Source organism: Carettochelys insculpta, chromosome 15 (assembly GCF_033958435.1).
Source record: "Carettochelys insculpta isolate YL-2023 chromosome 15, ASM3395843v1, whole genome shotgun sequence".
Taxonomy (NCBI): Eukaryota; Metazoa; Chordata; order Testudines; family Carettochelyidae; genus Carettochelys; species Carettochelys insculpta.
In genome coordinates this window covers 31,259,436-31,284,868 of record NC_134151.1, presented here as the reverse complement: position 1 = coordinate 31,284,868, position 25,433 = coordinate 31,259,436, and the positions used below count along the sequence as shown (strand labels likewise).

Here is a 25,433-nt window from a genome sequence, read left to right as displayed (position 1 = left end):
GGGCTTTCTTTCTAGCAAAAGGCTCCTCATAGTTTGTTTGTTTGCTGTCCCTTTCAGTGGAAACATTGAGTGGGTTTACAAATGAGCCAGGGTGGAGCAGCTTGTGGCAAAGGTTTCAGTCCCAGATGCCCAGCTTCTACAGGTGGGATGCTGGAGTAGCCTAAGAGCATACACTGTATTCCAGCTCTACATATAGTTAAGAAAAGAAAACACTGCTCATCTCACTTACTGTAATATATTACATATACCGTGTTAGACTAGTAAGGGAAGGGAGAGCTAAGGGCTTCCTGGGGCTGAAAACCTCCCTAGTGGCTTTGTATCCAAGAGGCTTAATTTCTTTATGAAAACTAGTGCGAGTTCCTTTTGGGTTAGGAGATCGCTTTTAATTGAATGGGTTTTGCTTTTAAAGCACAGTTATAAACAAATAAAATTGATAGAGTATTGCATGTTCCTCCCCTTCAAACCAGGATCACTAACACTGTGAGTTTGGGAAAGCATCTCGTCACCTTTTCTGACTCTCTCCCCTCCCCAGCTGTTTAGTCAATGCATCCCTTGACTGCCCTCTGACATTAGCTGCACATGACTCTTACAGCTGACACCAATACCCTGTGTATGTTTCCAATTGCTCAGCTAAGCACAGCAACAAATAACTACAACGGAATAACTGTTAACTTTTTGAGGCACCCTGTAGTTCAGCCCAGGTACAGCAACAGCAGGTGGTTGAAAAATTTGCTGGTGCCTTGCCTGCAGGTGTGATGAGCACAGCTGAGAACTGCTTCATCCAACTCACTGGCATAATTAAAGTCTATCTTCAGAGGATCCCACGTGAAAGTAAAACTGCCACACGCTCTTTTCTGAAGAGGCTGAGTACTGCCAATTTATATACTGCTAATTTATATGGGGGGAGGCCCCCAAGCAGCCTTCCCATGCCACAGGGTTCCACAATTCTTTCAGATAGTTTAGGTTCCCATGAATATTAGCTACACCTCAGCCGCTAGCTGTCTCATGTTCCAAAGCCTGGCTTTAGGCTAAAGCCTGTGTCCATTTTTGGTTTGGTAACAGAAATTCTCACCTTTTTCAGGATTTGTTGTGCTTTGAGTGCCCAGTTTGATAGGTAGGAGCACCTAGAATGTCTGCACGGTCATCTTGGATGTGCAGGGCCACAAGCCATTAGAAAACATGAGCCTAAAAAGCTTTTAAAGTAAGCACTATATGAACAAATGTCCTCCAAACAGGACTTCAAGACTGTGCTTCCTACCAGCTGTGTATTAATACTCAAAATACTACAAACTGCTACATAGAAGAAACAGCTGAGACTTACAAGGTCCTATAGAAGCTGAGTCTGCTGGCAAAGTCCTTAATTTCAGCTGGGTGTAGGGGATGGCATGAAAGGAAAGCATGTTCTAATAATCACATCTAGCCTTTGCTGCTCTAGCAAACCTGTGCTTTTCTACATGTATGTGAAGAAGTTAAAGGGGGGGAAAGAGATTTAAAAGCCAAATGAGGGAAATGTAACTTTGCTCTATTATCCACTTGTGACTGCGCCTACCTGTAGAGTCCACTTAAAGTACACAACTCCAGTTCTGAGAGCACCATAGCTGGTGTTGACTAATTAGAAGTTGCGTTGCTGCAGGGGGGGCAGGGTTGATGGGAAAAATTACAGGGTTGACCAGAAAGTGAGCTGCAGTCAACTTGGTGGGCCTTCACTAGATCAACTGCCAGTGGATGGATCTCAGAGCATGGATTCCCTGCAGTTGTGTAGATGTAGCCTAAAACAGTTTCCCGAGAAGTGGAACTCGCTGGGGTGAAGAGAGAGGAGGCCAGACCCATCTTCCTCCCTCCTTCCTCTCATTAAAGGAAGAGAGTTGATGCAGGGGACAAATGGCACATCATAAGTTTAGGGGTGTGTTTGATCTCTTCAGCCTTAGCGCACTTGTGCTTTCTAGCTCTATGTTGAACTGTTTCGGTGTGGTGGACGTAAAGGTTAAATTCTCGTTGGCCTATAGGCGATGCTGACTGGTGGGTTAGCTCAGCGGTCACAGGTGCTGTTTACCATGGGATGAGCAGCTGTAGTTTGCTTGGGATTTCCATTCGCCACACAAAAGAATTCAGAGACAGGAAATGGCTCAGCAGCCCAGCTGTGGACAAACCAATCAAAATCCACAGAACTTTGGCACTGAAGTACATTGGCCCTAATCTGTGCAAGGAGAAAACACAATTAACTTGTATGTCATCAGTATTCCTGCAGCAGTAGGACAGGCATTTTAAGAGACCAGTGATGACCTCTGCCAGCAACTTTTTTTTTAAAGCAAAACAAGCACTGTCTATGGCCAGTGTTTGCAAACAGCTGTCTTCTACCTTCCTGAATCAAGGGGCTTAAAAGCTGTTTAGTTTCAATTCAAAGCAAGGCTTCTTTGTCACCAACAAGCCTAAGACCGCCAGTTTTGTATGTGTGGGTGTGACATGGCATGCTAAAACCACCAGCTTCACAAGTGTGTTTGGGGGACGAGGTAGGAGGCACAACCTCAGTAAGCCTGTGAAAGGCTGACTCAGGCAATTATTGAAAAGGAAACACCTTTATGTTCCCTTTAGAATGCTTAAATACCCTTTGCCTACAAAGGAATCAATTTACTGTACATGCTTTGTCATCCAGCAACATCAGGGAAGGGGGGATTCCAGTTAATCAAATTTGCTAGTTTACAGCAAGGTAGACCTATTAGTCAGACATTTTCACACATTACAGATAGCTGGCAAGTTGAAGCTTCTGTAACAGGGGAACCCGAACACAGTTAACGCTTACTAGAGTAACTTTATTCTGCTTTCACACACAGCATCAATGACCAAAGAGTCCTTTGCATTCCCTACTCTCACCACTATAGGACCTAATAGTCATGCCACGTATAACTCCATGAGCTAAGCTTTGTACATGGAACACTACAACCAGAACATCATGGATAACTTTTGTATTTTTTTTTCCAGTTAGTAAAGGGAAAAACAAGTATATGGTCATGCATGACATTTGCCAGTTAACCGCGAATGCCATTGAGTAACCAGCTGGCTAACCAGGTGTACACTGCACTTTGGTATAGCCTTGCTTCTCAAACTAGTAACCTTCAGCAGGGGCATGTCAACCTACAATTGCAGCTGGCTACAGTTACAATTACAGCTAATTACGCTGGAGTCACAGGCTCGTGCACAGTTGCAGATTACGCCTAAGGAACACTGTATGGGGCATTTAGACCTGGGTGGGTGATAACTTTTGGGGAGGGGGGGGGTGCCATGAATTGGTAAGGTGCCTCCAGCTGGCTTTAGGCCCCTCAGAAGAGTTGGGGCCTTGGCTGAAGGATGGGTGGGGGGGCTCGCATGAGTGTGTGTGTAGATGTGTGTGAGATACAGAGATGGGGGACTGCGTGGGGCGGGGGGCAGGTCACAGAACCAGGGTTATGACAGCCGGTAGGGGCAGGTAAATTTGTGCCACGCTGTGCTCTCTCTCGACGACTGAGAAAGCGCTGCTGTCGTCCCGCCTCTGCTCCGCAGCAGTGGGTACGCAAGGGAGGGGGAGGGCCACTAAGTGGGCTGCTGCAGACTGCTTATGCTGGGCACTGCCTCTTGAATGCCAGGCACTCACCATACTGCAGCCTGGAGCCACTCTGCTGTTCCCACCCCCCCACCCCCGCCCCTCCAAACAGCTCTGTAGAGATGGGGATGGGGTGGGGCACAGATTTCAGCTCTCCCCTCCACCCTCCCCGCATACCTCAGCTGCAGGAAGGATGAAGGTGGCAGGAAGGGACAGCTGACCACACTGCTCGCCTCTGCAAGTCAGCTGGGCTAGCTGCTTCCTGCCCCTTCCCCCAGCTTTAGAGGAACTGTGAGGGCCCTTGGTGCCACCCACCCTTTGGCTTAGACCCACTTGGCCCCTTGGGGACACATCCTGAGCAGTCCCGCTGCCATGGGGCAGAGAGAAATTAATGGCATGGGCAGGTTTTTTTACAGCTGGCAGGGTGGGGGAGGATGCAGGCACCAGCCCTGCCAGGTATCCAGCCCCTTCCCCCTCGTGACTTTGGGTAGAGGGCAGGGTACTTATTGGGCACTTTCCCCAATTCTGTTTCCTGCCCAGCTTTTACTCACCTTCCATGAGCAGACAGCGCGTATCCCTGGAAGTACTGGTACCGAGCATACAGGTAGAGTAGCCCACAGACTGCAGCCACAGCTAAAGGGCAGGAACCAAAATTATTACCACAGGGCACAGCCTGAACTCATCACTGCGGGCGCCTGGGCTACAAAGCCGGCTCAGGGACAGGAACAGCCAAGGGAGAGGGAGACATCTGGCTAGCTGTGGCATGGAGGCCATCCCCCGCCCACCAAGGATGAGTGCCAAGGGGAGTACGTGGGGGAAACATCGTATTTCCATACCCCGTCTCTTGAGTATGCCTGAGAGCTTTAGGCAGTACTGCAAATACGAGCTAATTTTAACAGTTTGAGGCCTAGAAAGAAGCATGGATTAGTTCACCTGTAGATGACAGGAGCACGAAGTGGCCACTGAACAATGCAAGCACTTAAATGCCTCCCTTAGCAAGAAGAGGCCATGTCAGCTTAGCAGTACACAGTGACCCTCTCGAATCCAGACCTCTCATCTGGCAACACCCATAATCCAGCATGATTGTAGTTAGCCAGATAACCACATCATCAAGTTGCCCATGGACCCATAAAGTTTGTTTACAGCCACCAAGCCTGGCTCGCTGGATTCTGTGCTGTTACAGTAAACGCAGTCATATCCAGCAGCCTCAAAACCAGGAGGCTGGGGAGGATATTCAAATATTCTGGACAACAGGCATATACCTAGCAACGCAAAACACTAAAACAAAAAGATTAGCTATTAAGAAACAAAGGTGTGTGGAGTACCTTACCACACCTGTAGTATTGTACACTGTAAACATACTGTATTTACTATAGTTAGTTTTATTTACCGGCCCTGTACTGTACTTATGGAAAATGTAATGACATTTACTTGTGGTTAAAATGCTGGTTATGTGAACGTGCTAGCTAATAGAATGCTGGATATGAAAGAGTTTTTAGCTGTAATTTACCCCTAAATGTCTCCCAAGAGGCCAGTAAGTAGTGAAAGCCTTGGTAATGTGCTAGAAAACATTGACCGCCCATCATCTGGCACAGGCACTTGTCTAGCACCGGTCACTTCCCAGATGCCAGGGGTTCAATCTGGCTTGAAATTAACTGTGGAAAAACAACTGTGTTTCATTTACATCTGTCCTAGTTCCACCAGCTCTCACCATTTCCCCAAGCCAAAACAGCTCTTCCTTGAGCTCCAGGAGGGTATTTGCTTCCACCACTTAGCTAGCAACAGTTTGATATATGTGTGCACCCACGTTTCAACCCAAACAAGAGTGTCTGACGTGCAGCAGGATTGTTTTTTTGATTGTTTGTATGAAAGTTTACCTTGTTGGAAGAAGACTCCAGCCACCCACAGGACAGACACAAAGATTGGAAAGTATTCCGAGCAGTTCGCCCTAAGGAGAATGAGACCCAAGGAAAGTTAAAACTGCATCGCTACAGGAAGCAAACACCCCAGGACAGCGCACATAGCAATTCATTTTTCAAAAATGCAGGAAGGATCCTTTTGTGGACTCAGGGGCAAGAGAACCAACCACCTCCTTTTTGCAGCATCAGGTGCACATGAAGCACAAGCTAGGGAAAAACACCAGTAACTCATTATTTAACTGGACACCACCAAAATTAGCACCCCAGGCATGCAGGGCAATTCACCTCTTCAGAGATTTTACAGCCTAAGGCAGAGGTCATGTAATTTGCCCCATACCACAAGCCTGCTGCATCAGAACTGCCACTGAATGTGTTCTGGGTGCCCCTTTAGGCAATTACACTATTAATAACCTATCCACTAAAGCTTAAAACTGGAGGTGTTCAAGAATAGCTCTGCGGCACACTGCTGTGCTGAGTCAAACGTGGGCTCAACTGTAAAAGGCCACATCATCTCAGGAGCAGCATTCCTAAACCAGCCCTGGACACTAAAACCTCCAGTTCCATTTCTGTTCAATGGCAAAAGGCACAGAAATATCTTCTGCAAGTGAGTATACGGGGACACTTCCAAATGCGAGAAGTGTTACAATTCCACGGCCAGCGCATCTAAAACTTAGCTAAAATAGCCTCCTCTGGGGCTATGCCACATCTAAATCAGAAAGAAGCATGCTGCAAACTTTATAAAATAAATGCATTTAGCTAGAGAGCAGCTGCCAGCTTTCCACTATGGAGTCATAAATCCATGTTTTATAAAACCAGAGCAAAGCAGCTCATCCCTCAGAATCAATTTCCACCAAACTGGCCTTCCCAAGATAGCAATTATGGCAGCACCTCCCCCGCAAAAGATGCAGCAGAGCTTCTCAGCTTCCGATCTGCAATGCACAGAATTAAACAGGCTTGTGGGCTGGAAGTGGCTGATGCATTTCAGCCTTGTTGTTATTTCCATGTGTCTGAAATGACCTCAGGTGGGCAGTTCTGCCAGGCCAGGCATTTACTGTTTGCTGGGTAAGGACATACAACCACTGGTGCATTGAAACCAGCATTCTGTTCATAAGCAAAAAAGCCCAGCCCCATTTTTTTTTTATGCTGGGTGGAAATCAGAAGCAGAATGTGGCTAATATGAGCAAATTCCTCCACACCCCTTTTGAAAAACCAGGCCCCCTGCTCATTAGAAGAGTGACAGACCTGATCCCGTTTCCAAGGCCTCTGGGCATTCATTAGGCACAGCCCTGATTCAGCCACCAGGGTGGGTGAACCTGGACAGGCTGTGCCTCACAGTGAGGAGGGCTGGTCCTCACGGTTCCTACAGACACACACATCCCTGGCCTTGTGCCCCTTCATGCGGCAGTGTGAACGGACACACAGCCTGGGCAGAATTACCTTACGAAGCCAGCATTTAACAGCTCAGTCTAGACCAGTGGGCTGCAACCCACAGTTCCAGAGCCCCGCGTGGGTCTTTGGGGACTTCTTTGTGGCTCCTGACACTATGATTGCAAACTAAAAATAAACCCAAAGGCCTCCTGATTATTTTCGATATCTTGGTGAACGTCCACAAGCCCAATAATGAAATGTCGTATCTAACAAACAATATGTGAGCTTGAAACACTGGGTAATGCCCCTTTTAAAGTGTGCAGTGCATTGTGGGATAAGTTTGTGCACCGGTCTTAAAACTAGGGGTACCCAAAAAGTACAGTTTGACATTATTTATTAAGGACCAGCTCGTATTCCCCTGCAGTGCCGCTCTTGAATTAGTCATTTTTTTAATCAAATTAGGAAAAAAAAAAAGGGCTTTTCTTGTTGCCACGCCTGCACTAGATGGTTCTGTTATGCCTCAAAGCAAACCTGTGCGACCCACCCCCCCGCCCTTGAACAGAGGCGCCTCAGAGCCTGAATTCGTACTGAATTTTCAAGACCTCAGGACATATCTGTAGCTGGAACCAGCAATAAGAAGGGGCCGGGGCTAGTGGGGGAGCTGAGCTGGCTCAGTCTTCCCAGGAGCTCAGGGGAGGTTGGCTGCAGAAGCTGGCGTTAGCCTCTCTTAAGGTGTAAGCACAGGGAGGAAAGGAGAAAAAAAATCTCTTACTGAGCTCTGAAGATTCGCTCAAATTCGGGTGGGCCTGCTGTACCTGGAGGGGCGACTTTGTACTTCCGTCTGGCATAGATCACTTGCAAAGCAAAATAGGCTGGAAGAAATAAAACAAATAAGCTAACGCTTCCAGCCTTGCACTGTGTCACACTCCTTACACCAGCCCATGCATTAGCTGTTTGGGCAGTAAGGGCGGGCTCCAAATAGCCTACGCCCTCATAGCGTTTCATTTCAACAGCTACAAAAAAATCAGCCGTGCTTAAAGGGTGGACCAAACAAAGACCCTGGTGATTTGCTGTAGGTGCCCTTTATGCACATTTGATTAGTTAACAGACTGCAGGGCACAGGCAATTTAGACTTTGACTTGTGTTTTGCATCGCAAGCTCACACCCAGCTAGCAGCAGTAATGACCACCACACACTGTCCACTAACGGCTGAAGTTAACCACAGCCCCAGCTGCCCATTGCCCCAGAGTGAAGGCAGGCCCCATCAAGCCCCTGTATTTAAAAACCATGAATCAGAAACCCCAAAATGCTGCAATTAAAGGCAAACTCATTATTTTGGGGGCAAAAAATATTAGCGTGTTTGTCCAATCCTCTGGTTGACACCCTGATCGCACACAGCAAGTGTGAAGTGATTAGCAAGTGAATGGTCACCCTTTGATGTGTATGAATGAGCACAATCATTAATAGACTAGCCTGTCTACAGCACTTTGAAGCCGCAGCTCTCAAAGCGCTTTACAGAGTGGTGTATTATCATAGCCCCATTTTACATTTCAGGAAGGATGTGGAGAAATTGGAGAGGGTCCAGAGGAGAGCAACGAGAATGATCAAAGGTCTAGAGAACATGACCTATGAAGAAAGGCTGAAAGAATTGGGCTTGTTTAGTTTGGAAAAGAGAAGATTGAGGGGGGACATGATAGCAGTTTTCAGGTGTCTAAAAGGGTGTCATAAGGCAGAGGGAGGGAACTTGTTCTTCCTTGCCTCTGAGGATAGAACAAGAGGCAATGGACTCAAATTGCAGCAGGGGAGGTTCAGGTTGGACATTAGGAAAAAGTTCCTAACTGTCAGGGTGATCAAACACTGGAACGAATTGCCAAGGGAGGTGGTAGAATCTCCATCACTGGAGCTATTTAAGAAGAGGTTAGATAGATGGCTTTCAGGGATGGTCTAGAAAGCGCTTGGTCCTGCCATGAGGGCAGCGGGCTGGACTCGATGGCCTCTCAAGGTCCCTTCCAGTCCTACTCTTCTATGATTCTACAGATGGGGAAACTGAGGCAGTGCCAGCATCACTGCCTGAGGTCACTCAGCAGGAACTAAAACACAGGGATATGGAACTCCACTCCAGTGATCGTCCACCAGCCCGTACAGCCTCTGATCCTAGTGCCTTGACGCTGCTCCTTCTCACACCTCACATCCCCTCAGAACAGCTCTGCTGCCCTGGGCACCTACCCTCATTAAAACCGCCTGAGGGGTGAGGCTGCGCTAGCTGAGGGGAGGGGCAGGCGCACACCCTCACAGCGCTGACCCATGCAGGAGAGCGACCAATGGGCAGCTCTGGACAAATGGCTTCTCCGCCCATGTTCTCTGGCAACATCGGTGGTGGGTAATGCAGGCACAGGCAGGCTCTGTCGTCCCAGAACTGGCAACTCTACCCAGCTGCCGGGGAGGCCTGAGCCGGCAGCGCAGCAACCCCAGCCCTCCAAGTGGACCAGGAAGGACCAGACAGTGGTCAGGCGACCATGGCTCCATGGTGATGTGGGGGTGGGGGAAGGTGGCAGGAGGGGTGAGGTTGGGCCTTCATCCAACCGCCTTGGCTGGCAAGACCCCAGAGTGCTCCCCCCCACCATAGGAGGGCCGTGCATCCCCGGGGTTTTAACTCCTCAAGTCCTGGGACGTAAGAGCTCTTTAGGGTAAAAGCAAAGAAAAGGAATCAAGGAGACCAGTGGGGGAAAAAAAACCCACCAGGCAGGCAGCATCTGGAGCTTGTGCGCTGGCAGGTGATGGCTAGAACTGCACCTGCAAGCGGCAGGGCTCAGCTACGGGCACAAGAGCTAAGCCCATGGGCACTGCCAGCTCTCGAACACGAGCAGGATGATGCCCCCTCCCGGGAAGGGCGATGTGGTTTTTTCCCCCCCAGCTTTAGTTATATGACAGAGACGTCAGAGTTGTGTTAAACTGACCGTTGCCAAATTCAACTCCCTGCTTAGCAAAAGCAGGCACTGGCTGCTCCTTTGAAGCTGCAGCCAGCAGCACTTTGCATACAGCTGGGACGCTGTGCCTTAGCAACGCCATGGCTAAGGAGGCACAGGCAGCTGCAGAGCATGCAGCAGGTGCAAACTGAAGACAGACATCACAAAGTCTGTTTGGAAAAGCACAGCCTTGCGGGCCTCCTAGTCACTGCAGGCTGTTGCCTGTACTGCACATGTATGGACAGGTTAGGAATGACCCTCGCCCTCCGCCTCTCCCCACCAGGACGGCATTTAGTGACTTTCCAGTACATAAAAGCTAAAGCCCACCAGCGCCCAGACCCTCTGGCAGACAAGTGACAACAGGACAAGGCTCAGCTGCAGCAGTGTTTCTCAACTTTTTTTTTAAATAAAGTGCCCCTTAAAAAAAAATAAAGTACCCCCAGACTTCGCTCACACACCCTGCAGGGTACACATACCACCAGCTGAGAAACATGGTCCTAAATTAATCTGAGGTCTTGAAACAAGTGCCATTCGACCTGTCCAGATCACTGTCCCCTTTGCAGGAGTCAGATTTGTTTTGCATGGCACCAAGTTACACCGCCCTTAAAAACTACTTACTTACAAAACCATGCAAAAATATCACAGAAGACGACTGCAGAAAACTTGCTGACTTTCTACCCTCTTGTTACCAAATAAATGGATTGGAATAGAAATAGTGTACTTACATTTCAGATTAAAGCAGATGAAGCAGTAGAAGGAAGTCACTGTCTGAATGAACTTTTAGATTGTACTGAATTTACTAGTGTTTCTTACGGTGCCTGTTGTATAAGTAGGCAAACATCTATCTGAGCTGATGGAAGACCTTGGTGTACCCCCACTGTTTTACGCGGGACAGCCCTATATTCCACTTTTTCCTGAGCACAGGTGACTGCCACCTTGTTCTGGCTCCCTGCAGCTGGGGGAGCAAGGAGGTAGACCACACCGGCTGGGGGAACCAGATCAGCATGACTACCACTAGGCTTCCCCTGACTGAGCGGAACCAGAGCAGCGTGGCTACCGCCTGGCTTCTCCCAGCTGCGGGAAGCCAGGAGCTTTGTTGGCGTGGCGGCAGCCCTGTTCCTGGCACCCCAACTCATGGGGCACCTGAGAGCCGCAGCTGACGGGGTGGCAACCCTCACAGGGCAGCACCACATGACTCCACCATAGGATGACCATCCATCCTCTTTTGACCAAAACAGCGTCATTCCCCCGCGTCCTATATTTGGCCGGTGGAGATATGGTCACCCTCCCCCAAGGGTACACATATCCCTGGCTGAGAAACACTGATCTAAAGAACAATCCTGACCCATTGCTACCGGTGGGCTTAAGCAACGGTTTCAAGGAGGCGAAGGATACTATAAGCGCGTGTCTCTCCTATTTCATACAGTAGAGAAGGGTGGTAGAGACACAGCTGGAAGAAAGAACCTCCAAGTATTAAGAGATGTAAACACTCTGCTGTTGTTATACAACCTTCACAAACAACACTTCAGTGCTGTTTTAAAAACTTGTATTTTCCTGTCCAATCTCTGAGCTGTTCAGCACATTTCTTCATATCAATCAGACTTCAACTGTAAACTCAGTAGTTGCAGGGCAGGGCATGTGATTTACAAAATAGCTAGAACCAAGGGACTTAGCAAAAGCCACAGCACCACACTGACTGTGCTGTGATAAACGTCACATCTGTGCCATTCTGCTACAGCGCTCAGGAAAACCCAAAGAAAGAGACACAGAGCAGATAAGATGTTCCGTGCGAGTTACAGGATATGGGCAAGAGGGGTTCAGAAGCAAGATCTAATCAGCTATCAATGCCTGTCAGCTCTATTGCAGTCAGTGAAGCAGCTTGCCCATAAATGCTTCCCCACACCCCTTCCTTGTCATCCCCAAGGCACCTCTCAAAAAAGTGCAGGCTGATTTACACTGCAGAGACTAGTGATCGCAGAGGTGGATATCTGGCATAGCATTCAGCCCATTGGGGGGTCACTAAATAGTCTTCATTTAGTCCTATGAACAGGCATTAGTTTCACTGCATAAATGTGTTACTGCACTTTATTTTATTTATTTATTTATTTATTTATTTTAATTTAAAGGCTTTAAACCTCTTACAAGCTTCCTTACACCTGGAAACTATTGAGCGGTGAGTTCCCATAGGAAACCCCTTGTGCACAATAAGAGTTTATATATGATACAGCTGCAAAAGAGAAAGTTTCCAAAAGCAATCAGCCACCCAGCGAGCTTTCGGTACAGGACATTTGTGTGCATTCACTGAACACTTAACCTTCCACTTTTGTTCAACTGTGATTAACTTACTGTTAGCCCAGCCACCTTAATTCAGCCTGGTTGCTTCAGCTTCAGCCAGGCAGGGAGAAATGGATCTGTCCACAGCAATTCTGGCACCGTGTCTCCTCCCTGCATAAATTAATCTTTCTTTGAATTGTAGAATTCAGGGCTGGGCAAACTTTTTGGCCCGAGGGCTAGATCGGGATTTAGAAAATGGAGGGAGGGCTGGGTGCGGGAGCCTGTGCCTACTGAAACAGACCTGGCCCCCGCCCCAAGACCCCTCACCTCCTATAAACCTGCTCACTGTAACCCTTTGTCCTCTATCCAACCTCAGGGTCCCTCCCCCATCCAACCCTTTCCTCCCCTCCTCCCCACTCACTGCCCCCACAGACCATGCCACCCAGAGACCCAGGCCTGGCAATCAGTGCTGGGGACTGAGGCTCTGGGGGGAGCGGGGCCAGAAGGGGAGGGATTAGATGCTAGGCTCCCTGGGCAGGAGCTTGGAGGCTGAACAGAAGGGTCCGTCAAGCCAGCTGTGACCTGTGGGCTGTCATTTGCCCTCACAGGTGTCATGCATGCAAAGAACATGCCTTTGCTAGGTCCAGAAAGAGGCCATCACATGTAAGCAATGAAACAATGGGCCGAAGCAAACCTTTTCTGGGCCGAAAAAAGGATGCACCTGCAATGATCCCCAAAACCATATCACAAAGCTACTCTCCCTAGGCCTGGGCTACACACAAAAATCAGAGCAGCCTAACGGCATTGCACAAGGGTGTAGAAGCCCACGCCACTGAGCGGCAGAGTCTGGCCAAGCTAAGTTGGCATGTAGACAGCACCAAGGCCCTGGTTCTTCTGGCTACCTCGCTGCAGCCTCTGGGGGTTGCCAACAGCAGCAGCAGAAGTAGCACTGTAGACAAACCCCTAGACAAACTTCCTAGGCATAAAATGAGGGTATTATACACAGCCAATGCTGTGACACAGCACTCTCTTTGTTAGCAAAGACCATGTAGGTATAAAACCAGTGCTGTGACTCTCTTGTCATACACCAGATACCTACAGCTGAGTGCTTCTAAAACCCCTGTGGAAGAGTCCTTGGCCCACTAATATGTGCGCACTTACTTGAGACAAAGCAGATGGATGGGCGTTCTGGGGGCAGAACTCGCAGCGTGGGGACCGTCTTGTATTTTCAAAGCTAAGCTTTACTTTACAGGGTTGCCCACTTTGTAGCTTCTGAGAGCTGAGTGCGTGGGCCAGACACTTGACACCTCATCAACCTCCCTGTGTGCCACCTCCTGCTGGACTTAGTATTAACATTTCAAATCATTACTATGGGAAATCATCAAATGCAAGTGTAACTGTCAATTATTTTACAATGTCCAGAGGCCAAATGGCACTTTCTACGATTGCTCTAAACATGCCTACATAAGCAATGTACTAAATCCAAACGCTTACAAAAATAGATATACGCATGTGATGAAAATACCTACAAACAGGCTAAACCCAGGGGCACTAGACCCATGTTGGTTCACTTGACAATGACCAGGCAGGCGTTCACAATGAACCCTTGAAGCATTTACTTTTCAGTACCCTCAAACAAGAGCTGTCACTGCTCCGTCCTGACTTCCACACAGTAAGAGCGAAGACAGTTCAACCTTAGGTCCTGTCCTAATCCAGGTAAGCTTCACAACCTTGTTTCTTCACGTGGCCTTTTCTCCTCTCTTTCTCACTGTCCAATTGCTGCTTATTGCACCTGGATTCACCCAAGCTTTAACACTGGGGTGTGCATCAGGTAGGGACCGTGTTGGCTCATTTTAAGAGAGATTCTCTTTGTTTGATTTAGTTCCCCCCCAACCCTCATCTGTCAGAGATCTGTTTAGAAACTTCCCTTTATCTCATTAGCTGTTCTTAAAACCAGACCCCCTCTTTACTTCATTCCTTGTAGTGTTCTCTCATTTCTGAGGCTTCCTTCTACTTGCTAATCAGGGCCAAAGCTAATTTCATTTTAGACTTTTGCCAACAGCTTCTGTCCCCCTCCCTCTCTGATTCAGGGAGTCCCTGAAACATCTGATGGCTCTATTTCAACCATTCACATTTCCTTGGACCAACATGGCAAAAACTGCTCTGCACTCCACATTTGGAGAAAGCTCTCAAAGACTCTTGTGGTCACCAAAATCCAACAAACCCAGGCCTGGTTTGAAGATTCTCAAGCTTAACAAGTGTTAAAAGTTTCCCAGGGAGGATAAAAAAAATCTGATATTATAGTTATTTATTTTCAATTTTATACCCACCCTTCCAACATCAGCCCTGTGGCAAAGTCAGACCAGAGAACTCCAGCAGAAGGGGAGACTAGCAACCCAAAAGGAAAAAAGATCTGCTAAATACAAGCAGGCTGTGTCTACACGTGCCCCAAACTTCGAAATGGCCATGCTAATGGCCATTTCGAAGTTTACTAATGAAGCGCTGAAATGCATATTCAGCGCTTCATTAGCATGCGGGCGGCAGCGGCGCTTCGAAATTGACGAGCCTTGCCGCCGCGCGGCGCGTCCAGACGGGGCTCCTTTTCGAAAGCACGCCACCCACTTCGAAGTCCCCTTATTCCCATGAGCTCACGGGAATAAGGGGACTTCGAAGTAGGTGGCGTGCTTTCGAAAAGGAGCCCCGTCTGGACGCGCCGCGCGGCGGCAAGGCTCGTCAATTTCGAAGCGCCGCTGCCGCCCGCATGCTAATGAAGCGCTGAATATGCATTTCAGCGCTTCATTAGTAAACTTCGAAATGGCCATTTGCATGGCCATTTCGAAGTTTGGGGCACGTGTAGACGTAGCCGCAGAGAGCAGCAGGGCAATCAGCAGCAGCTGGGAGGGAGCTGGCCCAGCAGACTGGGGCCAGCTGACTCCACTGCTGGCTTGAAGGCCTTTTTAAAACCCTCCACAGTTGAGTAAGTGTGGGCACTGGAGGAGAGGTGTAGGAAAGTGGGGGGTGGTTTAAATTGAGAGCAGTGGTGGACAGCAGTGGAGGGAGTCCCTGAAGCAGTGGCTGGGCTTCTGGCTCTGGAGTCCTGTTGCAAGCCCTGGCCCAGGGTACAGGAAGGGGTGAGAAACTGGAGAGACCAAAGAGGTGAAACTGAACAGTGGTCTGGGTCAGAGGAGCCCTTGCCATAGCCCACTCTTCCCAAATTTAGCAGCAGCTGATCCTTTTCCCAAAAGGATGTCCTACCTACAATTTTGGAGCAGCAGCAGCCAATGACTTTTCATACTGAAACTGCTCAAGACCCTAACTAGAAAGAGATCACCAAAAGCTTCATAATTGACTTAATTATCTTGACTTTAGTAAGGCTTTCAATAGTGTCTTTCATGACTTTCTTGGAAATAAACTGGGAGAATATAACTTAGATGGAGCTCCTTTAAGGTGGGGGTGTAACAGGTTGGAAACCTGTTCCCACAGTGTAGTTATCAGTGGTTCACAGTGATGCTAGAAAGGCATAAAAAGTGGGGCTCAGTTCTAAGATATTCTGCAGAGATTAGTTCTAGGTCTCATTCTATTTGCAGACAATACTGAGTTGGAAGGGGATGAAGTGCTTTGGAGAAGAGAATTAGAATTCAGTCTGATCTGGACAAATGGACTGAAAGAAAGAGGCTGAAATTCACTAAAGACAAATGCAAAGGACTCCCATGAGGAAGGAACAACAAGCAGGAAATGACTGTCTGGGAAGGAGGACTACTGAAAGAGACTGGGAGGTTATAATGACCCATCAGCTAAATAAAACGTAACAGTGTGAAAGTGTTAAGTAAAAAAAGGAAATATTCTGGGCTGTATGAGCAGGACTGTTGCAAACAAGACAGGAGAAGCAGGTTAGACAAACACATCTGCCAGAGATGGTCTAGATCAGGAGTGGGGAAACCTGTGGACCACATGGCCATGTTGCAGACAATCAGTAAGCCATGGCCGGCTGAGAGACATTTTGCTGATGTTGACTGTCTGCCGGCACAGCCCCCAGCAACTTCTGGTAGAGACAGTCCACTGCTCCCAGCCAGTGGGAGCTCCAGGAAGCATCAGCCAGCAAGACCCTGTAGCTTGATGCTTCCTATAGCTCCTGCTGGGAGCTGGGGAAGGGAGGTGCAATCTTGATAATACTTAGGGCTGCCAGGAGTGCAGGGGACTAAACTAGATGGCCTCCTGCGGTGCCTTCCAGTCCTGTGCTGCTTTAAAGAGCACAGACCAAGTGCAGTGTGGACCTAAGTAGATCTAAGTGATGTCAACTTGAGTTACACGACCATTGTATCTCCAATTACATCATTTAGATGGACTCTTCCTTGTGGTACAGTAGTCCCTCGAGTGACAAGAGGGTTCTATTCCCATGCACCCTCACGTAACTCACATTTTGCATACATGGGGGGGGAAGGTTTCCCCAATGGAACGCATGTTCTGCAGCTGTGGAAGCACCTGGGGCTCCTTTGGAAAGGTAAGTCCTGGGGTTGGGGTGGGCAGCTGGGGAGAGTTAAGCCTGGCGGTGGCTTGGAGCCATGGGAGGGGAAGCGGGGATTAAGCCTGGGGTAGGCTGGGGCTCCAGAAGAGGCAGGGGAGTGGAGCTGAGCCAGAGCCCTGCACTAGGGGTTGACCCGGGGCCGGGGTTCTGAGCCAGAGCCAGGCCGCAGGGATGAGCCGGGCCACGGAGGGTTTGAACCAGGGCCACGTGGGCCAGGGGACTGAGCCAGGGCTGGGGAGAACAGGATTTTGAGTTCAGACATAAGGTGCTGAAGCACTTTTGTATTTCTATGTCATTTTGTAAGCAAGTAGTTTTTAAATGAGCTTTAATTTAGTGGTAGCAAGACAAATCAGATTCTGAACAAGATGCCGTAGTCTGGACCAGAGGAGACCCCTTGGCCTAGAGAGAAGGAGACACTAATGCAGGGGTGGGGACCCTTTTTGACCCTTTAATTCACGTTAACATGAGTTAAGCATAACTCAAACTCATGCATTTTGCCAGTTTACTGCACAGACCTGCCCTAAGTCTGTCACACCTCTCCTCCCTACCTCCTAGACATTACTGCTAATCCAAGCCGGGCAGGTTGAACCTCTCTAGTCCAGCACCCTCAGGACGTGACCAGTGTCAAAGCAGAGAATTTACTGACCCACGGGAGGGCGATATGGTCTAGTGCGTTCCCAACACTTCCACTGCTTCCTGGGCTCCTGGAGGACATTTAGGGGTAAATTACAGGAAACCCTCGATTTAACGGATCAATGGGGGAAGGGGTGTTCATTAATGCCTGAAGTCCATTCTAGCTGAATGGTTACACTGTAAGATGATACACAGACCTTCCCAGGCCATCACTCAATTCTGTCCAACCTCTTCCCTTCCCCGTTCCCCTCACACACCCCCTCCCTCTCCCAATTACCAGGAGAGGAGCTGAATGCCAGCCTGGCTCCTTCCACCTCCTACAGCTCTCAGCCCTGTGGCTCCGCCAGCCCCTGGCTCCCAGCCGCCTGCACAAAGTTAGAGCGTGGCCCTCCCAGCCTGCCAGTGGGCAGCAGCCTCCAACACCATGGCTGCTGCTTAGCACCAGTGTAGGCAGCAGAGGTCGGACGCCAACATGCTCCACGCACACAGGGCTGGGGAAGAAGAGCCCCTGTGCCTTGGCACAGCCTCCCTGACCCTGGCTCCTCTGGCCCCAGCCACTCTGGCAGCTCCTCCAGCCCCGGCAGTGGCTCTGGAGAGTCCACAGCAGCTGGGGAGAGCAGGGGGAGGGCTGGCAAACAGCATCTGTTATTTCTGAAGTTCGTTACATCAAGGTTCGTTAATTTGATGTACAGCTTAATAACACCACACAAGACAGAGCCAGGACCGGTGGCTGTAAATAAACTGTACAGGAGCAGGAGAAACTTGGCCACACCCATAAGTGGTCATCTGGCTAACTAAAATGATGCTGGACCAGAGAGTGCCAGACTAGAGAGGTTCTACCTGTACTTTATATTAAAAAAAACAAAAAAAAAGTATTTTACCTCAAAAATTCGCTCTATCCCTTAATCAAATTTCTTTTTTCTTTCCTGACTTTCCAGTTTAACAGGGCCTAAACTTGAATGCAGCAGTATAGGCATGGGCTTACGCAGCAGTCTTCCAGGAGGTACATCACTGACGTCCATTGTCTAGTTTTCAAGAGGCTACCTAAAAAGCACTAGCAAAGTCACTTTCTCATTTTGCCTGCAAGAGACTAAGACATTTTCAGGCATAGGATGCTGAAGCACTTTTGTATTTCTAAGTCATTTTGCAAGCGAGTAGTTTGAGTTTAAATGAGTTTTAATTTAGTGGTATGCAAGACAAATCAGATTCTGAACAGGATACTGTAGTCTGGAAAGGAGGAGAACCCTCGGCCTAGCGAGAAGGAGACACCAATGCAAGGGTGGGGATCCTTTTTGAGTTGGGGGCCACTGACCCACTGAAAAAATCTGCTGGGGGCCAAAAAAGTGGTCCCCAACTGAAAAATGGGGAAAAAAAAGATGCTTCCCTCATTTCCCTCACACGCCAGCCCCAGGGAACAGTGGGGCAAGGGCTTGTACATTCTGTGGGCCCACTTAGGCTCTGGACTAGGGCCAAAATGATGGGCTCAGTAAGGGAGGTGGCATCCAGGAAGTGGGCTTGGGGTGTGTGGTCTGAGTGGAGCCAGGGCCTGTACCCTTCCTGGGGCTGGAAGGGTGGTAAGGTGTGGGAGCAGGCTGGGGTAAACTGGGTGGGAGTGGGATGCAGGAGTGGGCTGAGGGGTCTGAGCGAGAGGGGATGAAGGAGCGTGGTGGGGGTCAGGATAGTGGGGTGCAGGAGCAGGGTGGAGGTGTGGGTGGGAGGGGATGCAGGAGCAGGCTGGGAATGTGGGGTCTAGGCAATGGGGGGACACCTACTTGGTGCAGCTCCTACACCATTCCCAGGCATTGCTGCCTGCTGTTTTGATTAGCTGTAATGCTGGCCAATCAGAGCAACAGGGCAGAAGCCTCTCTGGACAGCACTGCCCTGCCATTCCCCCAGCTGGCCAAGGGAGGAACAGAGAGGGAGCAACGTTGGTGGTGCCTGGAGCCACTTCCTGCCCCCACCAGGCAGAGTCCATGGGCTGGATAGTATGCAGGGTGTGGGGGGAGCCTGAAGCCTCGGGTCTGAACTCAGGTAAGCCACAGGCTGGGGATTCCCCACCCCTGGACTAATGCATGCGACTCTGGTGCCCGTAAGGATACTGCCTGCAAAGTCACTGCAATTTCAGCTCATCTAATTTATACTCCAGTATCTACCTCTAAGAAGCTGTACAGAACCAGAACACACAACTGATGTCCATAGCTCACAAAGCAACGGGACTAGGTCTGTATGTTAAATGACAGCCTACATCAGTGCCACAGACTGGTCCCAGCAATACCCTGGAGAACCAATACCTTTCACAGCCACAGCTGGGTGGAAGAGGAAAGCTTCCTCAAGATACTGAGGAACCCCCCTGACTTTTGGTGCACCACCCCAGCTCCTGCCCTGGCAAAATCAGCCTTTTTTTTTAATTGCAATTCTGGGGATTATTTAATCCCCAACCACCAATGGGGAGTTCATTTTTATTCCTGTAGCACAGGAGGTCTGAAGTCTGCAAGTCAGTGGGAGTTCTCTGCAACTCACAAGGGGGAAGGGGGCAGTGTCACCTCACACAGCCCCCCGCCCCCATTTGCATTTTTCAACTCGGAGAACAGAACAAAGCAGCAGTCAGGGAGCGCTTTAAAGACTAACAGAAGGATTTATTAGGGGTGATGAGCTTTTGTGGCCCAGACGGGTCTGTCCCCACGAAAGCTCATCACCTAATAAATCCTTCTGTTAGTGTTTAAAGCGCTACGTGACTGCTGGTTTGTTTTGTTAGCACACAGACCACCAGGGCTGCCTCTCTGTTACTAGTCAGCCCAGAAAATAAAGGCAACCTTTCATCGGGCCCTGGCCCTTAGCTGACTGGACTTCCTAATCCAACGCACGCAGGCGGCCGGAACAGTTTTCACTGGGGGGTGCTGAGAACCACTGAACCGAGCAGCAAGTCCTGCGTGCACAGGGCCACTTGCAGTCCGGGGGTGCGCGGCGCCCCTAGTTCCACCCCACTCCCAAGAGGGCAGAGGAACAAAGGGGCCCGGACTGAGGCATCTTACCTTGCTCCAGGACCCCCAGCACGGTCACTGCGGCCAGCAGCGCGATCTGATCCAGCATGCTGCCTCTTGCAAGTCCGGAGCCAAAGCCACTGCGGCTCCGCCCTCCCGGGGGGTACACTCCGCGGCCACCTGCCAGGAGGGCTCCGCGCCACCGCGCGCTTCCTTCCCCCGGGCGCCACTTAACCCCTCGTATGCTGCAGAGCTGGCCCGGCCCCGGAGCTGACGGGAACGGGGTGAGGCGTGGCCAGCCCCGGCAGCCAGGGTAGGAGGGTCAGTTCTTGCTGCGGCCCCTCTCGTCAATACCCGCACGTGGGCAGACCCAGCCGGCCACCAGCGCAGGCTCCCGCTCGGCGGAAAGAGCTGCTGGGTGCAAAGTGCGAAAAAAAAGTTCCCTAACTCTTCAAGAATGCTGCGGCCGAGCGCCTAAATTTGCTTTTAGCAAACCGTTAACCCCTTCCTGCTCCCAAGCCGGGGCTCTGAAAGAAGAAATTGGATTCTGAGTGGTCATATATATATATACATACATACACACACACACACACACAGTTGCATACGCACTGAGGAGGGGGAAGGTTTTGTGCTTGAAAAAGACGCCTGAACATTCCATAGCAGAGAGAAGCCCCTGGAAGCAGTGCACAAGGCATGCCCAAGGAAAGGTAGTCCTCACGCCTGAGACTTCATGCTGCAAGGCAGCAGCTAGAAATTTTTGGTTTGTCACTTCTCATCTTTTAAAAAAAAAATCAGTAAATTCAAGTGCCTGTTAGACCCAGGAAGTGGAAGGATGGGGTTTCAAAATTTGGGGCAATTCTCTCTTCCAGTTTTAAATATTCGGGTGTTCCAAGGTTTTCATAAAATTTAAATTTTGCCCTTTGAAGTCTTAAGTATGGGAAATATCACTTAGGACTTACTCTCCCCTTCACTGACTTCAATACAATAGAACCTCAGTTACAAACCTAATGGGAATGGAGGACACTCATAACTAAGCAAAACAGGCTGGTTCTTTTAAAACTGTAGAAACGAACACTGCTTATTGACAGCTTTGAATCTTTATTGTGCAGCAGAAAAAAAAAGATACGTTTAAATTAATTAAAAGCAACAAGCACAAAAAGCTTCCCTACCTTGTGAATTTTTTAAACTTTCCTATTAAAGTTGTAGTAATTTATGTTTAAGATGCTGTACTATACTTTTTTGGGTCTCTTATGAATAAGTGTGGTTTACTGTAGAAGCAGCATCAAGATTTAGAATATGCTGATAAAGCACACTTACGCTGGGGACAAAAATCAGGTTACAAGCAAGGCTAGCTAAGTAATCCAGGTGATAGCAAGAAAGTAGAAAAAGAATTTGAGCCAAGGTTAATAGCAGTTTGCATTAACCCTATGAGTCCTTGGAAATTTGCATGTATGCATGTATGTTCTTAATATATGGAAATAGCAATAAGTTTATGCATGATCTGTAACTGAACAGTTACATTGAGGTTACTTACACCTGCTCTTGGATCAGGAGCTCCCCAGATGTAGAGAGTTACAACCACCCTTCACCAGCCCATCCCCAAATAAATCAAATAGGAAGAAGGACAGAGGCTGAAAGGATATGTAACTGAGAAGTTGCAGGTTGTGAGCAATTAGTTTTGTTCCTATAAAAAGTGTTTTCCCCACAACATTTGATTAAAAGTTGAAAATGAAATCCAACTCTTCTCCCCCACCACTCTGATGGAGAATCTAGAAGCCTGGAGACTCTCGCATTTAGCCCAGGTTTCTAGGTGGAAGCTAAAGTCATATACCTAGGACAGGAGCAAGCAGCCTCTGACTGATGGCAGCCTTCTCATTAGGGAGCCTTCAGTGAATTAATAACCAGTGCTTTGAAGGAGGAGCAGCAAGCCTCTTTGTAATCCACTCATCACTGAGGCAAGATCCCTCCTCCCTTCCCTTTTTTCCCTTTGCACAGTAGGAGAACAGCACATCAAAACTGATCATAGCCCTTAGTGGGTCAACTGCTTCAAAGCCCAGCTGAGGTTGCCTATGCAGCACCTGGGCACTAGAATGTGAAGCAGTATGTGCTGGTTGACTGTTGCAGGTACATGCTGCAGTGGATGGCAGTGTGCCAGGTCACACTTTCAGCAGCTGGGGCTAGTTTTCCCTCTGTGGAGTCCCATTAATGGATGTAATTGGTGCACCTAAGCCCTCCGATTTCAGATTTGCATGGAAGCCATAGGTTTTTCTCCAATTAATGCTGCCTAGAAGATATTAGTCAGGCTTGTGACTAAGATAAGCCCAGTAATTGTGGGAAAAGTTAAAATGCTGATGCTCAGATTCAGAAGGATAGGGCCCTTAGAAGTTTCAGGCGTTGTCTCCACTAACCGTCCTCTGCCCCATCTAAACTACAGACATAGGATAGCTGAAAGAAACATACTTCCTGGAGCATCTTCTGCGCAGTTCCTCTTCTCATCCTGGTGTAGTAATGAAGTCAACAGGAGAGCACACACAATTGCATCTAAGCAGATGCAGTCAATTGATCTACCATCCATCAATGTATTGTGTCTAAGCAGACAATTCAACCGCTGGCAGAACTACCAGTAGCAGAGACAAGCTTTCAATCATCAGGGGCCTTAGCTCCCTGCCCACTGCACTACTTCCAGGACAAAGTTGTTATGAGACCTTACTAAAAGGTATGGTGCAGTAACTTGGCCAAAAAAAGATCCTTCTTGTGCCTGGCTCCATGCCATTCACAAAATAATTAAATGCCAGCCTAATCTCCCTACATGGAGAAAAAATGTAGTTCAGCAAAAGGAACTGATACCAGGAAGTACCGGATATCAAGAACATCTCTTCAGAGGAATTCAGGCTGAATCTTGTGTCTATTAAAAGTCCAGGAATGGTATTACAGAACTGATTATACAGAAAAACTGCATCAGAGCACTTAGCTGATGTGTCTAATGGTTTAGATCATGGGTGTCCAACCCTTTGGCTTGCCTGGGCCACACTGAGTAAAGAGGAATTGTCTTGGGCCGCATATAAAATATAATATAGTTAATGTATATAAATCACATAATAATGTTAAAAGTTTACGATCTTGTGGGGCCGCATTACTAGCTGTCCAGGGCCGCATGCGGCCCGCGGGCTGGAAACGCCTGGTTTAGATATTAAGATTTAGGTTAAAAAGAGAATTTTCAAAATACTCAAACATGAAAGATGTTTTGGACTACACTATGTACCTCTGATTCGATGCAAGGTTTCTAATCAGTGCTGATCTTCAGTCAAAGCAGGAGGATGACTGGGAGGTTCAGAACTTTAGAAAGCTAGAGATAAAAATCGAGTTTGCAAATTATCTGCATCTATGTTGTATCTTATCAAAAATTAAGAAGCAAAACACTAAAAATAACTGAACTTTAGGCTTGTTAGGTCTTCAATATGCAAGATGGCTCACCATCACGTTTAGCTTGTCTTAGATCAGACTTCAGTATCTTGCTTTCTCAGAAAAAAAAAAAAGGGAGTGGAAGCTAGAAGCAGGAGAGTGGTCATACATTGATACCTTTTTGCTCTGAACTATGAAGCCTTTAAAGAAAAAACAAACACACACCACTCCTTTTCTGAACTGGTTAGGCAGCACCTACCAAAAAGTGCAAAAAGCTACAGGTATTCCAGAATCTTATTTTGGGTTAAATCTCCACCCCCCATTTTTCCTACCAACCCCAAGCAGCACACACAGGCTTGGAAGAAAGCAGCATTTATTTCTCACTCTACCTAAGTCAGAAAACTAAACAGAAAAGGAAGATCGGAAAACTCCACTTCAGATTTGCGTTTTCATGCACAAGTGCAGTGACTGTCGATAGCTAGGGATTTTGAGAAATATTTGTGCAATATTTGCAAAAAAAGTTACATTTTTGTATCTGTGCCTCTAGAACAGATTGTCAAACACTAGAGGAAACAATGTGTTACATTGTAAATTGAGTATTTTTTTAAAGAACTATTATGTAGTTAAGTAGGAGTACTTAAGTTGCCCATACTTGGGTGCCAGCTTGAAAATGCTGACCGCCAATGCTGGCAGTATTTCTGTTTTGTCACAACAGTTTAAAATAGGGAAGATGCATGAAGAGCAGCACTACTTCTGCATTTTTGTAAGATTTGCAAATACCACTTTTTTGGAAAGTTGCACACAATGTGAAAGTTGCTATTAGTGCTTGGAATTGTGTGCAACTTGCCAGTAGGGTCTCCCCAAGACAAGTAAAAACAAAATATTAATTGCTTTTTATACCAGAAATAAGAGTAAAGCAAAGTCTTGAAACCAACTCTCTCTCCACTAACAGTAAGGTCTAAAAGGAAAGCCATTTTAAAAAACCAACCACCATCACTAACACATACAATTGAGTGAATAAACAAGAAGTCCTGTGGCACCTTATAGACTAACATTTTGGAGAATAAGCTTTCGTGGGCAAAAATCACTTCATCAGATGCGTGAGTTGGGAAGTTTCAGAGGAGGATTTAAAGAGGGGGTCCCAGTAAAAGGAAGGGCCAGAGCTGACAAGGTCTATTCAGTCAGGGTGGACGTGGCTCATTATCGGCAGTAAATGTGGAGTTGTGAACATCAAGAGAGGAGAGGAGTGAAGAAATAAAGTCAGTTCAGTCGGAGGGGATGTGGCCCATTGTCAGTTGCTAATCATAGAATCATAGAAGAGTAGGACTGGAAGGGACCTCGAGAGGCCATCAAGTCCAGCCCCCTGCCCTCATGGCAGGACCAAGCACTTGCTAGACCATCCCTGAAAGCCATCTATCTAACCTCTTCTTAAATATCTCCAGTGATGGAGATTCTACCATCTTCCTTGGCAATTCGTTCCAGTGTTTGATCACCCTGACAGTTAGGAACTTTTTCCTAATGTCCAACCTGAACCTCCCTGCTGCAATTCGAGTCCATTGCCTCTTGTTCTATCCTCAGAGGCAAGGAAGAACAAGTTCCCTCCCTCTGCCTTATGACACCCTTTTAGATACCTGAAAACCGCTATCATGTCCCCCCTCAATCTTCTCTTTTCCAAACTAAACAAGCCCAATTCTTTCAGCCTTTCTTCATAGGTCATGTTCTCTAGACCTTTGATCATTCTCATTGCTCTCCTCTGGACCCTCTCCAATTTCTCCACATCCTTCCTGA

General features: G+C 48.1%; 1 protein-coding gene across 2 annotated transcripts; it reads right to left on the bottom strand.

The window, feature by feature from the left end:
- Positions 1 to 118: 118 nt before the first annotated feature.
- LOC142020970 (leukotriene C4 synthase-like) lies at positions 119 to 20,444 on the bottom strand. 2 transcript variants are annotated; one of them, XM_075009294.1, is made up of 5 exons: positions 20,295 to 20,444; positions 7,637 to 7,736; positions 5,455 to 5,525; positions 4,129 to 4,210; positions 119 to 2,197 (listed from the first exon to the last, which is right to left on the bottom strand). In XM_075009294.1, exons 1-5 carry the CDS (start codon positions 20,350 to 20,352, stop codon positions 2,050 to 2,052), a joined length of 459 nt encoding a protein of 152 aa, XP_074865395.1. In that variant the 5' UTR covers positions 20,353 to 20,444; the 3' UTR covers positions 119 to 2,049. The 2 variants fall into 2 exon arrangements, with proteins under 2 accessions (XP_074865395.1, XP_074865396.1); XM_075009295.1 differs by having other exon boundaries at positions 119 to 2,138.
- Between the last annotated feature and the right edge of the window lie 4,989 nt (positions 20,445 to 25,433).

What these genes read in the sequence shown, in the direction of transcription:
- LOC142020970 (XM_075009294.1), bottom strand. Translation starts at nt 20,352, where the DNA reads ATGCTGGATCAGATCGCGCTGCTGGCCGCAGTGACCGTGCTGGGGGTC. An exon ending in GCTGGGGGTCCTGGAGCAAG is followed by an intron (nt 7,737 to 20,294) that starts GTAAGATGCCTC and finishes TATTTCTTCCAG; the next exon opens with CCTATTTTGCTTTGCAAGTG. An exon ending in TGGAGTCTTCTTCCAACAAG is followed by an intron (nt 4,211 to 5,454) that starts GTAAACTTTCAT and finishes CCTGCCCTTTAG; the next exon opens with CTGTGGCTGCAGTCTGTGGG.